General features: G+C 46.8%; 1 protein-coding gene across 1 annotated transcript in view; it reads left to right on the top strand.

Annotated features, from left to right (window-relative positions):
• The first annotated feature begins 1,977 nt into the window (after nucleotides 1-1,977).
• PODXL2 (podocalyxin like 2) overlaps nucleotides 1,978-13,743 on the top strand; it is a 313,504-nt gene continuing 301,738 nt past the window's right edge. Inside the window, exon 1 of the mRNA XM_069206259.1 lies at nucleotides 1,978-2,201. Within this exon, the coding sequence (XP_069062360.1) occupies nucleotides 2,165-2,201 (37 nt within the window). The 5' untranslated portion in view covers nucleotides 1,978-2,164. The remainder of the gene's footprint in view (nucleotides 2,202-13,743) is intronic.

Below are 13,743 nucleotides of genomic sequence, written 5' to 3'. Positions count from 1 at the left end.
TTCCAGGTTGCGAACAGCAGGTTCCAAAGCTGAAGTTCACTGTAGTGAAGGAGAAGAAAAGATAGATGAATGTCCCAGGTGTTTGTGAGGGATTTGCTGATTTTGGCAATGTTATATTTGAACATCTCAAGGAGATGGTCAGAGTGCTCTTGAGAAATACATGAATACATTTCAGTGCATCTGTGTTAAATAGTTCCTGGTTTATATTAAAGAATTCCTTCATTTTAATTTGTGCCATAACTATGTGAAGTATCCCTTTGTCTCCCTCAATGCCTTTGTGTTATCCTCTCCCATTTTCCCAGCAATTTATTTTTTTCTCTTTAGATTTTGACTTGTGCCATTGCTGTTCCAGTTTAGGGCACATTTTAGTTCAAGTTCTCCTTTGAGCAACTTGTTGGAACGTTGGAGGTCATGGATTTTCTGGTTTGGTTGGAACAATAATGTCTAATGTGAATGAATCAAATGCCGAGGTAAGGTGTGCCTTTTGGCAAGACGTCATATCACCCTTTTGGCCTACTTAGCACTGATTATCAAGTGTATTTGGTACAATAAATCAGCAACTAGAGTGATTTAAAGTGGCTTTTTGGATCCCACCTAGATATAGTAGTCTCAGTTCCCTTGGACACATACCCAGTGCTTAATTAGTACGAGAAAGAGTGCCGGTGCCCGAAGCCTTAGTCAGAAGCCCACGGCGAGTTCAATGAAACGTCGGCACCTGAATAGTATGGCTACATTGCCCGGAATGCACCAAAGCCTCTTTAATTCACTGCTCGGCACTACCCCCACCTTCAGCTCACTCCCAAAGGTCCCTACTTTCTCCATTTTGCTTACCCATTCTCTTCACCCTTCTTTACCATTTGTCTGTGTTTCCTTCTTCACCCTTCTTTCCAGTTTGTGTGTTTTTCCTTCTTTTGTTCTCGGATCAGGACAAATAAGTGCCGGAGCTCAAAAATATGTGCCAGTGGCAACCACTGGCTCAAATTAAGCACTGCACATTCCTCTAGCCAGGCACGGCTCATTAAAAAAAACTCAGATGGCATGTACTTGAATTGGTAAAGCGCTATGGTTGCAGATACCAGAGGACACTACAACCATACACATGAACGAAATAGCTGCACCCACACTACTGGTGATCTTACTCAAACAGAAAAAAGACCCTGGTGTGTGACAAATGATCGAGCCCAGGGTGTGAAGGTGTCTGAATACAACAGTGGTCAGCATCTGTACTCATGCCGATACAAGGCTATATAAACATCTGTCAGCATAACCTAGTTGTCTAACTCATAGGTACATTTTTATCAGCCTGGAAAGGATGAAAATCTGAGGGCCACAGGGGCTGGATTCATCATTAACCATGGGTAATCTTAGCACTGGATAGCAGTTTTTAATTCCCCTACTCAAAGTCATAAATTTATTTGACCTTTAAAAGAATGACAGGTTGAGAAAGCACACAAAACTTCTGACCACAGAGTGAAACACAAATCATTTGATTGCATGCACCAGACACTGAGACACGGGGATCACTTGAGGCCTCCCCCTAGGGGGGGGCGCCCCCCAGTTTGAAAACCCCTGCCCTACAGAGTAGTTTATGCAGGATTGAGCCTCGCTGTAGCACTCACAGACAGACACTAGACGGCTTGTATGAGTGTACTCCGGGACTATGAGCCACTGAGGACTTTCGCGCTGCATGTAGTATTCAAAGACTGCCACCAGAGGGCGCCCCTCGCCTTCCCTGGGGCTTGGTACCTAACTGCTGCATGCAGTATTCTAAGACTGACGCCAGAGGACGCCCCTCGCCTTCGCCAGGAGTTCGTGCCAGCTTGCTATATGCAGTATTCTTGGACTGCCACCAGAGGGCGCCCCTTACCTTCTCTGGGACTTGGTACCCAAATGCGGCTTGCAGTATTCTAAGACGGTCGAGAGAGGGCGCTCCTCCCATTCCCAGGACTGGGACCCGTGCCTGCTGCATGCAGTACCATGGAGAGGGGGCGGGCTCTGCTTTGCCTGCTGCAGCAGCCCTTGCTGCTGAGACCCGAGAGCAGATAGGTCTCGGCACACATCGCAGGAGCTTGGGGGAGACAACCCATGACCCCCACGCCTCCCTGGAGAACACTCCCCCTGACTGCAACCCCTTCCAGCCTAGGGGGCTGGCACCCCTGCAGCCATGAGCCTGCGGTCGCACATCCTGCTTCTGGGCGCTGGTAGGTCACTCACCTTTCCTATGATTGTTCATTTCTTTTAAATCATGTTTTTACTCGTCACATAGGTACTTTTAACATAGTGGCGTGGTCTATTCCGAATATCCGTAATATGGATTAAATGGGATCTGGCATGAAAATTAGCCACTTTCTGTATGTAGCTCTTGCAGTCCCGAATATTCACTTCTTGGCGCTGTAAATTATAGATAGGATCGATGCACGACTCGCAGGTTCTCATGCTGCGAACACGAGGCGAGTGGACAGAGTTTGCCCTGCTGGAAGTCCAAGCAGTGACTTGCAGCTTGCACGTAGCTCTTCGCAGCAGGCACGTTAACCCACTGAGGTGTCGTAAATTGGTGATGGGAAAATATACGATGATTTAACAGCGACATCTCGTGAGTGAATGATTGTGAGCCTATTGAGAGACGAACCTAAACTCAACATTGTCCTGGCTGTGGAATGGGCAGGTGGTCTATCTGGTGCCACAACACCCCTGCCTCGTATTGCCCTAATAGTGGTTTGTGGAACCAAAGAGCCCCTGCGAGCCACCGGCAGATTTTATATATGCTGGGGCTCTGCACTGACTGCGACATAGAAGTGACTTTTAAATTCTGACCTCTACTGCGAAGGGCAGAATCTCCATAAAATATCTGCTGAATCACTGGGTGCGCAGGCAAGGATGATATGCCGAGTCCTTGATAACATGTACCGCCTTTCATCCTTCTGCCATAAAACAAGTGTCGTTGTGTTTGTAATAGCGGCACCTGCCATTTACAGAGCGGAAGGGTCAAATACGTTATTTTCATTTTTTGTATCTTTATGTCCCGGGATGGGACCAAAAAGCAGGGGGACATTTAGGGGACCCCTCCACTGCCCCCTTGTAGCACAGCTTTGGGAACGACGGGAGACGATGCCAGAGGCAGAGCGAGTGAGAGATAATAAAGATTTAGGGGCTGACTTAAGACCCCCTTTGTGCCATCCTGACGACACTTTAGCGTAATTTTTTACGCTAATGTGGCGAAAAAGGCTGCGCCATATTTACAAAGTGGCTCAGTGCTTGCATTGTGGCACTTCGTAACCCCATGGACTACTTTGTGGCTGTGCCGGGCATAACATATGCAAAGGGGGCGTCCCCCCGTTAGGCGGGGTGAAAAAATTGTGCGAAGAAATCTGAAAGATTTCCTTGCGCCAATGTTTTCGGTGCTTTTAATGCCTGCTCAGAGCAGAAGTTAAAAAGGGGCACGCCACTGAACACAATGGGCCCCTATGTACTCTGCAGGAGTAGCGCCAACAATTTTGTGCTACTCCTGTATAGTACATCAATAGCGTCAGGAATTCTGACGCTATTGCCCCATACCCTGCGCCATGGTGAGCCGTATTTTATATATGGTGCAAACATGGTGGCAGTAGGGGGGCACTAAGGGGCGCAAGGAAAGTGTCGCTGGACCGGGTGCAGCGCCACTTTTCTTAAATCAGCTCCTAAAAGTTTATGAAAGACTCAAAGCATGAATTTGTACGTAGCCGAAACTCGTACAAAAAATCTAAATATTTAACAATAAAATGCATTTTAAAAATGAATGCTGCAGAATTGTACAATGGGCAGAGCTTAGTGGCTGGTCCCACGTTGCTGCTGACACATTGAGTAATCCTGAGTAATTCAGACCTATTGGTACCAATTCTTTAAAGTATACATGCAGTGAACTTAGGCTCCTCCCAAGGGAGTATTGCCCTTTCTCCTCATTCTATTGGGCATTTGGTAGCATTCATCCTCCTTTTAATGCTTGTATTGCAATGCATGAGGGACTATTTGAATCTTAAAAGTACATTGAATCAACACACTTTACACTCTTTATCTGTTACTTGCATCATATAAAGATAGCAATATACTTTTTGTTTTTTCATTGCAGCAAGGTCTTTAATGTTGTAGTCAGGACACGTGTGCAGGTTTTCCTGTCTTTCATATAGTTCATTTTCCTTTGTGTCTTTCACATTGACTTTCCATGTATTTGCAATGTGAATTTTCCATTATTTCCTCCAGCTGGCTCTTATACAGTATCCTTCCTCCATTTGTTTTCTTGTTTAAAAAAATACTTTTCAAAGGCCAACAGGTATGCTTTTAATGATCTAACACATGCAAGCCCAGTCTTGCACAAATAATATTTCCTTGTGTTAACATTATAAAGCTAAACCTATTAGCTTTGCCAATGTTTGTTTCAGTACTTAATTAAGCCGGTGGTTTCCGGTGCGGGGTACCGGCACTTATTTTTGAGGGACGCACTTATTTTTCTGCCTCAAGCATTTACTGTGAGCAAAAGGCAGATGGGAAAGACGGAGGAAGATAAAAACGAAAAAGTGTCACAATGGGAGAAAGCAGAAAGCTGCAAGAGTGAGTTGAAGGGGGAGGGAGTGGCTGTAAATGGATTAAAGACCCCCAAGATGTCTTCAGGATTACGCTGCCTCAGTAGTCTGTGCTTGCACATTTAATTGCTGCAGCCGCGTATTTCAGAGGAGGGCTTTGGGCACCGGCATGTTTTTATTTACAAATTAAGCACTGGTTTGAATGCTGTGTGGTACGCGTAATCAGTTGTGTAATAAAATTAGGGTCCTTCTAGAATGTCACTTGTATCCAGATGAGGGATACCTCTGCTGTCTACGGCATCAGACTGTCAGATTAGTGTAGTCAAAGGTATACCTCAACTGCCTCTGAGGTTTAAACCTCTGAAATAGTGGCATCTCTGCTCTCTGAAGCTTGGTCCTGCAAGTTGTTTGTAGACTAGGGGTCTTCTTGCCAAGCCTTCCATGTGACAATAAATTAGAAGGTACACCCCTCAACATGACATAATACTTTCTCATAATTATTTCACTAACTTTTCAATATTTCGAGCACGCTTAAAAATTGCAGTGGTGCATAGAGATATTTCCTCCAAGAACTGTAGACAGGGACCCATACTCGACAGTGCCTTTCCATTTCTCAAAATGCATACAATAAATATGTGGCACGTAAACCATTGCAATCTAGGCAAATATTTTACAAGAGTACACAACGGAGCACCTATCATCCCAAAGCACTTGACATAAATGGGTGTTCATTGTTACCGTTTATTTTTTTATCAAATTAAAATATTTAGCATTTAATATATTGTAATGATATTCAGCTTCCCCTGTGAAAACATATTTTGCCAAGCACACTGGTAATATGCTGTTCATTTTTAGAGACACTCTTGAAGTGGCAAAGAAGGCTTGCCCTTAGTTTTTAACAGCCCCCCCTTCAGACAGCCTTTTTTGCCTTCCCTGTGGTTCTCTGGGGTTGCTTGCCGTCTCGTTTGAAGACCTCTGATACAGGCTCTTGTTTAAACCTATGAGATTGTTGCGATAGGAGAGATAGCTCTGCTGTTTAAAGCGAAAACCTGCACGAGTGCTGTCAGTTTTGGAGATCTGAGAGATAGCTGTGCTGTGTAAGGCCTAAGTAGTGCAGATTTATTGGGAAACAGCCCCGGAGGCTAGAGTGAGAGTGAGTCTCAGTGTGGGCGGGGCTATGAGATTGGCAGAGTTTCAGGCAGTCTTGGGAGAGACAATGGTGCGTTTTAGGGGTAACTGGTACTATGAAGATAGCTTGTCACCTGTATAGAGCATCTGGTGGGTACAGTGAAACCAACGTGCAGGAGACCATGGCAGAGAGGTCACCCCCTGACCCCGCAACCTTTTCCTGTTGTGTTTTATTTAAAATTCAAATGTCCATATGTTTTTAACGGGAGCTGAAAGTTGCAGCTCGCGAAGACACCACAGGAACTCATACAAACTCGTTTCTATATACATGTCTACACGCATCTAAATCTATATATGTCTATATATATCAATGCATAGTTTGTATAGATTTAGTATGTATATATATTTAGTGTATCAGTATATATATATATATATATATATATTTATATATATATATATATATATATATGAAAAAACACATGTTAAAGTGTAGTTATGGTTACAAAACCAAACCTAAACACCTCTCAAATTCACCAATTATGGTTAAGTAACTAACAGTAGTTTGTGTTGGTCGCTGCCATGCACTGCCTATGATCTCACATATGATATCACTCATGACATGTTAAATCACATTTTTGATGACATCACAAAGTGCATCTTAAACGACTCACTGATGTCTCTGGCCAGATCCTGCACCCCTTGGCTGTGTGCAGCAGGTTTTGGACGCAAGGCCTGGCCGCTGGGCCTCTGACCAGGCCCTGTCCTAAACCACTCACAGATGGCCAACTCCATCTAGTCATGCCCTGTGACCAACCAGGGGGCAACCAAGCGCCTCTGCACATGGCCTTTCCCAATTGTGAGCCCCCCTCTGCCCCAGATTAATGGATCTGCACAGAACTTCCCATGAAGGATCCAAAGTAGCTGTACTTTTTTTTTGGAAGTTTTGTGCAATTTGTCAAACAGTGCTGATGTTATTAAGAAAACAAACATACCTTATCAATGGAACATAGGCAGCATGGCCACTCAAGAGCATGCTGAGCACAGCTTCTTCAGCAGTGGTTAATTTGTAAAATGATATGTGCCAGGGCCCTTGTTAGGAGGCCACTGCAGCCTGTGCCACTCATTGCCCCTGCCAGCAGAGCCAGTGACAGAAGCAACACAACTACTAACAATCACCCCACAAGTGCGACAGTTCAGACTATTATAGAGCCCCTGAAGTATATGGATGAGTTGGGTGGTAGGTATTAGTAATTTTTATGTGTATTGTATTAATCAACAACTGCTGTGGTGCTCACCTCTAAACTAGACCAACAGCAGCACACAGTCAGAAGTGCTAGTGTTGACAATTAAGTACTGGAATACACCTGCTCAAATTAAGCACTTGTCTCAAAGCCTGCTGCCTGCCAATGTGGACCGTGTTCCTTCTTCTGTGGCCCGTGCAGGGCCGCTGGTAAGGTCCCAGCTCCAGTCTCGGCACAGTTACAACAGTCAGAAGATCAGAGATGTGGTCCCTTGGTGGTGTAGCAAGTAGCTAGCGCACCGAAGTTGGTTGGATAGTGTAATATTTACTAAGTGCATTCACCAAGAGTTCAATTTTCACCCTAATGCATTCTGTCCATTGCACACACTTAACTCAAAACTCCTCAAAGTAATGGAAATGGCTGTGTCCACCATGACGGTTGCATCATATGACTGAGGAATATCCAAACTGCCAAGTTTTTATTGATCAGCACAAACCTAAGAGGTTGTGAGGGGTTCTTAAATGAGTAGGGCACAAGCCCCAAAGTTTTTGTGTAAGGCTAGAGAAGGTCAACCCTCCAATGTTAGATTTATTGTACCATGGGATTATGATCCTAAGGTTCACCTCAGCGTGGAGACTGAAGAGACGTGTGTGAATTTTCCTCTGGTTGAAGGGGGTTCCTGTTCCATGTTAAGCATGAAGAGCAATACAGAGTAATGCAGAAGGCTTTGAAGTAGACTCTGGGTTGAAACTGGGGGCCAATGTGGGACACGTAGGAGACGGTGTGGATGTGGTCCCATGGTTGGAGTAGTGGAGAAGTCCTCTGTGGTGCTTTATACCTACTGGGGCGTGAGAAGTATATATTTAGGTGCACGAAGGTAAGGGGCATTGATGTAGTGCAGGTGTGAAAGCACAAGGGTGATGGTCACCTGGGCTCCAGGAGGGAGGGCATGATTCTCCTGAGAGCCCTCAAGCAGTGCTAGGACTTCTTGACATCCACATTGTTCTGAAGTTCAGGGCTGAAGTTAGAATCCGATACTGCCCCAAGGCCTTTCACTGTGGATGCCAGCGCGGGTGGGGTGACAACTTCCATATACCTCCAGTCTCTAGCCATCATATGAGTCAGTGACCGACAGGTGAGGGTTTCTGTCGTTTAGCTTCTGATGGTTTATAGTCGGCTAGCTGTGGCAGGATCCGACGGCAGAGCAGTTGACGTCTGAATGAATTTCATTGTTCTGCAGGAACTTAGTTATAGAAGTTAAGGCAGCAGGAGTCAATCAGTTACGGCTAGTCCTTTAGGTAGGTTTGGACTAGACTGTAGAATCCAGAGGGCTCTTTGGTACCACACAGTTGATTGGATAAGGAGATGAGATGAAACATTGGACCATTGGACATTAAGGACCATTCAACGGAAGCCCGGAAGATGTTTAAAGGCTGCATCCTTACTCTGGTTCACTTGGGACTGTTCCGATGATGGAGAATTCTGCGCAGTGGTGTGAGCGGAAGCCAACGCAGTTATCAACTAGTTGTGGTCCCTTATGTAGATGTGACGACTGTTCTTTCATGGGCTTACACAGAATTGGTCGGCTGGTGATTGGCTCTCTTGGAGATTAGCTCTTAGCCACCCAATTCGATGGATCAGCCAGTGGTGTAACATAGGAGGTCTCCAATACCCCCACGCTTATTCTGTCAAAGACGGAAGAGTTTAGATGTATGTGCACTGCGGGGAAGACTGTGGGGAATACAAGGAGCTTCCTGACATGGCTGGGGTTGTGGGGGTTGGGTGGGGGGGGGGGGGGGTGTAAATTTACATCTGTATTTAACCAGATTCAAAAAGGAAGTTGGTAGCTGATAACTCGGAGAAAGACGTCAATAAGGCAGAGGTAGGAGACAAGGGCGCGCACACACACACACACTCACTCTCTGCCCCCCTCTCGCCCCCTCTCCCTCTCTCCCTCCCTCTCCGCCGCAGCATGAACAGTGAAATGATCTTGCCTCCATTGGGAGCCGTAACCCGCAGGTCACACTGTAATCAGCCCCCGGAGCTGTCTCGAAAGGATGGAAACCGGTGACCCGAAAGTTACACAGTTTTCTGCAGCATTTACTCAACTCACTGAGCTGTGAGGATCTTCTTTCGCGCTCTTTTTCCAACATTAAAGGACCAGAAATCGTGACTACATCTGAAGGAAGACCTTCTGTGGCCTCTATAGTGGTTTTTATAAAATGTTGTTTATACGCAGATGTGACAGCGTGCACTATAAACGTGCAGCGAATTGCCCCGAGGCAGTGAAAAGCAAGTGTTTTTATCTTTGTTCCGAATTGTTTTAATTTGATCAACCACAGAAGGATGAAAAGGTGCGCTGGTCCCACCAGGAATTGAAATTGGAGACGTGTAGACTGAGCAAGTCTCTGCAGCAGATGTGCTAATCTCATCCGGAAGAAGAAAGTGTTTCAGCTCCCTCCTGAAATGCTCGATGCCAAATTAATTGATGGGAGCGATCCGAGTGTCTCAATCCAGAGATCCCAGCACACAGGGCGGCATTCCGACCCTGGCGGTCATAGACCGCCAGGGCCGGGGACCGCGGATGCACCGCCAACAGGCTGGCGGTGCATCCAGGCCAATTCTGACCGCGGCGATGAAGCCGCGGTCAGAAAAAGGAAACCGGCGGTTTCCCGCCGGTTTTCCCCTGGTCTGAGGAATCCTCCATGGCGGCGCTGCAGGCAGCGCCGCCATGGGGATTCCGACCCCCTTCCCGTCAGCCTGGTTCTGGCGGTTTTGACCGCCAGAACCTTGCTGGTGGGAAGGGGTGTCGTGGGGCCCCTGGGGCCCCTGGACTGCCCATGCCAATGGCATGGGCACTGCAGGGGCCCCCTAACAGGGCCCCACAAAGATTTTCAGTGTCTGAAAATCGCGACGGGTGCAACTGCACCCGTCGCACCCTTTCCACTCCGCCGGCTCCATTCGGAGCCGGCATCCTCGTGGAAGGGGGTTTCTCGCTGGGCGGGCGGCCTTCTGGCGGTCGCCCGCCAGCCCAGCGGGAAACTCAGAATGACCGCCGCGGTCATTTGACCGCGGTGCGGTCATTCGGCGGCTCCCGCCAGGCGTGCGGTTACCGCCGCCGGCGGGAGTCAGAATGACCCCCACAGTGTAAACTGGAACAGACGTGCACTGAGGGAGCAGGGAAGATGTGTCATCACTGGGGTTGCGGTACATTCTGCAGACCAGGGAGAGGTGCACTGAAAATCACTGAGGATGTCCCAGTACTGCTACACACAGACGTTTTAAGGCAAAGGGGGCTCTGGCCCAGGGCCCCAGTCTTTCTCTCCCCCCACCCCATAGTAAGCTCTCCTCTGCTGAGAGTCTTGCCCTGATGACCTTGAATAATTCTTAAACAGACTGATTTCAATTCTGTGTGCCTTTAGCTTGTTTTTAATGTGAGTGATGTGTAAGAGTCTATTACATTTTGCAGAGAAAAGTGTTTGTTTCATGCAAAATCCATAAAAAGATATATTTTAGATCAAAACAGGACCTCGCATATGGGAAATGGGAGGAAGACACAGAGATTATTTGCAGTAACAATAGTGAGCTCCTGCTGTGTTGCAGTATTAAAAAACAACTCACTGCCCCTAATTATTTAAATGTAAACACATTTAGAATTTGGATGAACGTGCCTGTGCACTGCCAGAAACCTGGTCGAAGACGGCAAGAAACACCTGAAATTGGATCATAAATTCATGGCTGCTTCAAACAGGGCCCCCAAAATACATTTAGCCCAGGACCCCCAAAATTCTTAGGGTGTTCCTGCTGCCATACCAGGCCCAGTTCAAGGATAAATACTAATGCGTACTGTGAGTGTTTGAGTTCTGCAACAGTGGGGTGCTATTAAAAGCAGGGCACACTGGGGGGACACTTTAGGCGCCTCAGTGATGGGGTGCAGATGGCAAGTGCAAGCAGATGTGGTGGTGCTTTGGAAGAAGACTACTGCACGGTCAGTCAGTGCATCCTGTGTAGGTACATTGAGGCCAGTAGCATAGAAGGATGCCCTGTGCAAGCGGGACCCTTGGACTACTATCGGGCTAGTAAAATACAGTATTTCAAGGTTCAATGGGCCCCTCAGGGCCCCTGTGCACTGCACCTGCTGCACCAATGGTAGCTACGCTCGTGATTGTGGTATCTTTGATGTCTGAGAACTGGTGTTCTAGGGTATTATGCAGTTCAGAATTGAGGGGCTTTGGGAGAGATATGTGGGACATTTGCCTCTTGCTGATCACAAGCACATGATCAGAGCTCTGCAGCTAGTTCACTAATGGGATATCAGTGGCGATCAGTCAAATGTTAGTGTGCGGGGACTGTAGTATCAGTAAATAATGCAGGGCAGATTAGAAGCTTTGTATGTATGTGTGTGGTGTTTCCAGTAGTGGCTGACACTGAATGGGGGTGGTGGCACGGTGGGGGGGGGGAGGGTGGGAATAATGGAGATGGGTTTGTCTGCTAGGTCATCTTCTGGGAAGCGCACAGGCTCCCCTCAGCCAATCACAACGTTGCTGTCACCAGCATGACAGCAGTGCCTTATTGGTGTGAGCGGCCTGGTTCAGCACTCACAGAGGGAGTGGCACCCTGTGCACTGCACAGCTGGGAGAAGAAATGCAAAGTGTGCATATCTGTTTGGCAGGCCCAACACGGCCGGCCAAACAGACATGCGCACTTATGGTGCATGAAGCACTCCTCCCTCCAGCCCCGCCCCACCCTAAACTGGCTCAGCTGAAAAATGAAATGATAATAATGCTTCGCTATTATCATTTTTTTTCCTTCCCCTTCTGCAGAAAGCAGCGGGGCGACGTTCAGCCACCCCGTTCTATAGCACGAACCTATCAAGCGCTGTAGAAAATTAAAGGGAAACATACTGTCAAAGAGTGATTGGAGAGGGAGCTGGTGTTGTTGCACTCTTACGCAGCTTTCAACTCTTTCCTAAAATGGAGCAGCGTTGTCGGGGTTCTGATAGATACCAGGATGTCGTTTCAGACCCTGTGTGCCCAGATGGGAAATACCTGCTGCCTTGCCTTTTTCTTTTTTTATACTTATTAGTCTCCAGTCTGATGGAGACTTCATAGTCTCCATTCCAGTTTACAAGTGGGACCTTATATGTCCTCCGAAACAATGGGGAACTACCAAAGCACTCCTGCACCTGAGCCCTGCAGTAATTTCTACGCTTTGGGCCATTTCCAACCTGGAAGTGTCACCTGCTTTTGAATGGGTGAAATGCCCAGGGCAGGAGAAGAACAGGAGTAGGTATCCTTGCAGGACTTGTAATGACTGATTTGGCTCTCAAGTCTGTTTCTGGACAAACTGGGAATACATTGACACCTGTAACGGAATCCAGTGGATGTAGGGTAACATGTAAAATCTATTCTCTCTTTGTAAATTACAGAGTGCACTATAAATGCACTATAAAAAATAAAAATAAACTTTAACACTGTATAAACTTCACTTTCAAAATCTACGGCAGGCAATTGAAGTTCCGTAAGCAAAGAAACACAAATGATGGACAGAATGCGGAACCAATCAAACATTCACCCCCAGTCACAGATCTGGGTTTAATTCAATCAGTTGTTTTGCTTGCCATGCCATTCCAGCTCAGACCCAGCCATATGCAAATCAATCTTGACCCATTCCCCATGGAAACAGTCCAGCCCGAACTGCCAGGCCAGGTCCTGCCTGGACCAGAAACAAGCATCCTGGGACCAGTTTCAGGGTATCACCCTTCGTCAGCCAGGCTAGCTTGAAGCCAGTGGCACATTGAGCCCGGGACCCACGTCTGGGGATACCAGATGCTCTTAGGGCGACAAAAGCAAACATCCATGTCAACCCATGCTGTGGCATTTTTTTACTTTGTATTTCATAAATAGGACCAGTGGAATTCCATGATTCTGCAGTTACACTGTGTTCTGCATCATTGTAGAGTTACCGCACTTGCCCCATAACCCACCTTCTTCTGCATAATTTGCAGATTTAAAAAAAATAGTTTTATGCAGAAACGGGTCAAAGGTTGCCAAAAGATATACTAGACATTCTGCTACACAGCTTGACTGAGCATCTTTCAGTTGCTGTATTAATGGGTTAAATTAGTACTAAAGATGTGAATCCTCAGGACATGCACTAATAATGTGTGTTAAAATGGTGAAATAGTTCTTTAATACTGCCACGGGGGTTGCCATTTCTTGGTGCATAATTTAGTGAAGCCTGTCACATCATTTGTTTTTTCACAATTGTACAGTTTCAGTAGCCCTGATAAATACTTTTGCTTATTTTTCTAAATATCATCTCCCCCTCCTCCCCACCACAGGCACCCCTGGACCACCCCTCCTCCATACACCGCCCTCTCTCTCTGTCCTACCAGCTCATCGCCCTGGTAAGAGTCACCCCTCTCATCTCACTAAGTGCAGCCACCAGGTGAGGGTCACAGGACCCTGGCTGGATGCAGGCATGCCCAGCAAGAGAGCGTGAGACTCATGCACAAGAGGTCTGAACCTATCTGGAGTGGGGACCAAGTGCAACAATTTAAAACAATTAATTGTAAAGGTCATAGTGTTGTGATAGTATGTAACCCGAGGGACAAGCCTGCTGTGGGATGTTTAGCTACAGAGATCTGTGTAACATGAGGGTTAACTGCTGTCAGTCGCTTGAGCCTGTAAGATCTGAGTAACCTGGGAGATAACTGCTTGGTGAGACATGAGCCTGTAAGATCTGAATACATTGGGCGATAACACTGCTGAGTGAGGCCTGAGCCTGTAAGATCTGAATAAACTGGGAGATAACAC

The sequence above is a fragment of the Pleurodeles waltl genome, chromosome 9, assembly GCF_031143425.1.
Source record: "Pleurodeles waltl isolate 20211129_DDA chromosome 9, aPleWal1.hap1.20221129, whole genome shotgun sequence".
Classification (NCBI taxonomy): Eukaryota; Metazoa; Chordata; class Amphibia; order Caudata; family Salamandridae; genus Pleurodeles; species Pleurodeles waltl.
This window is presented reverse-complemented; position numbering and strand designations above follow the sequence as displayed.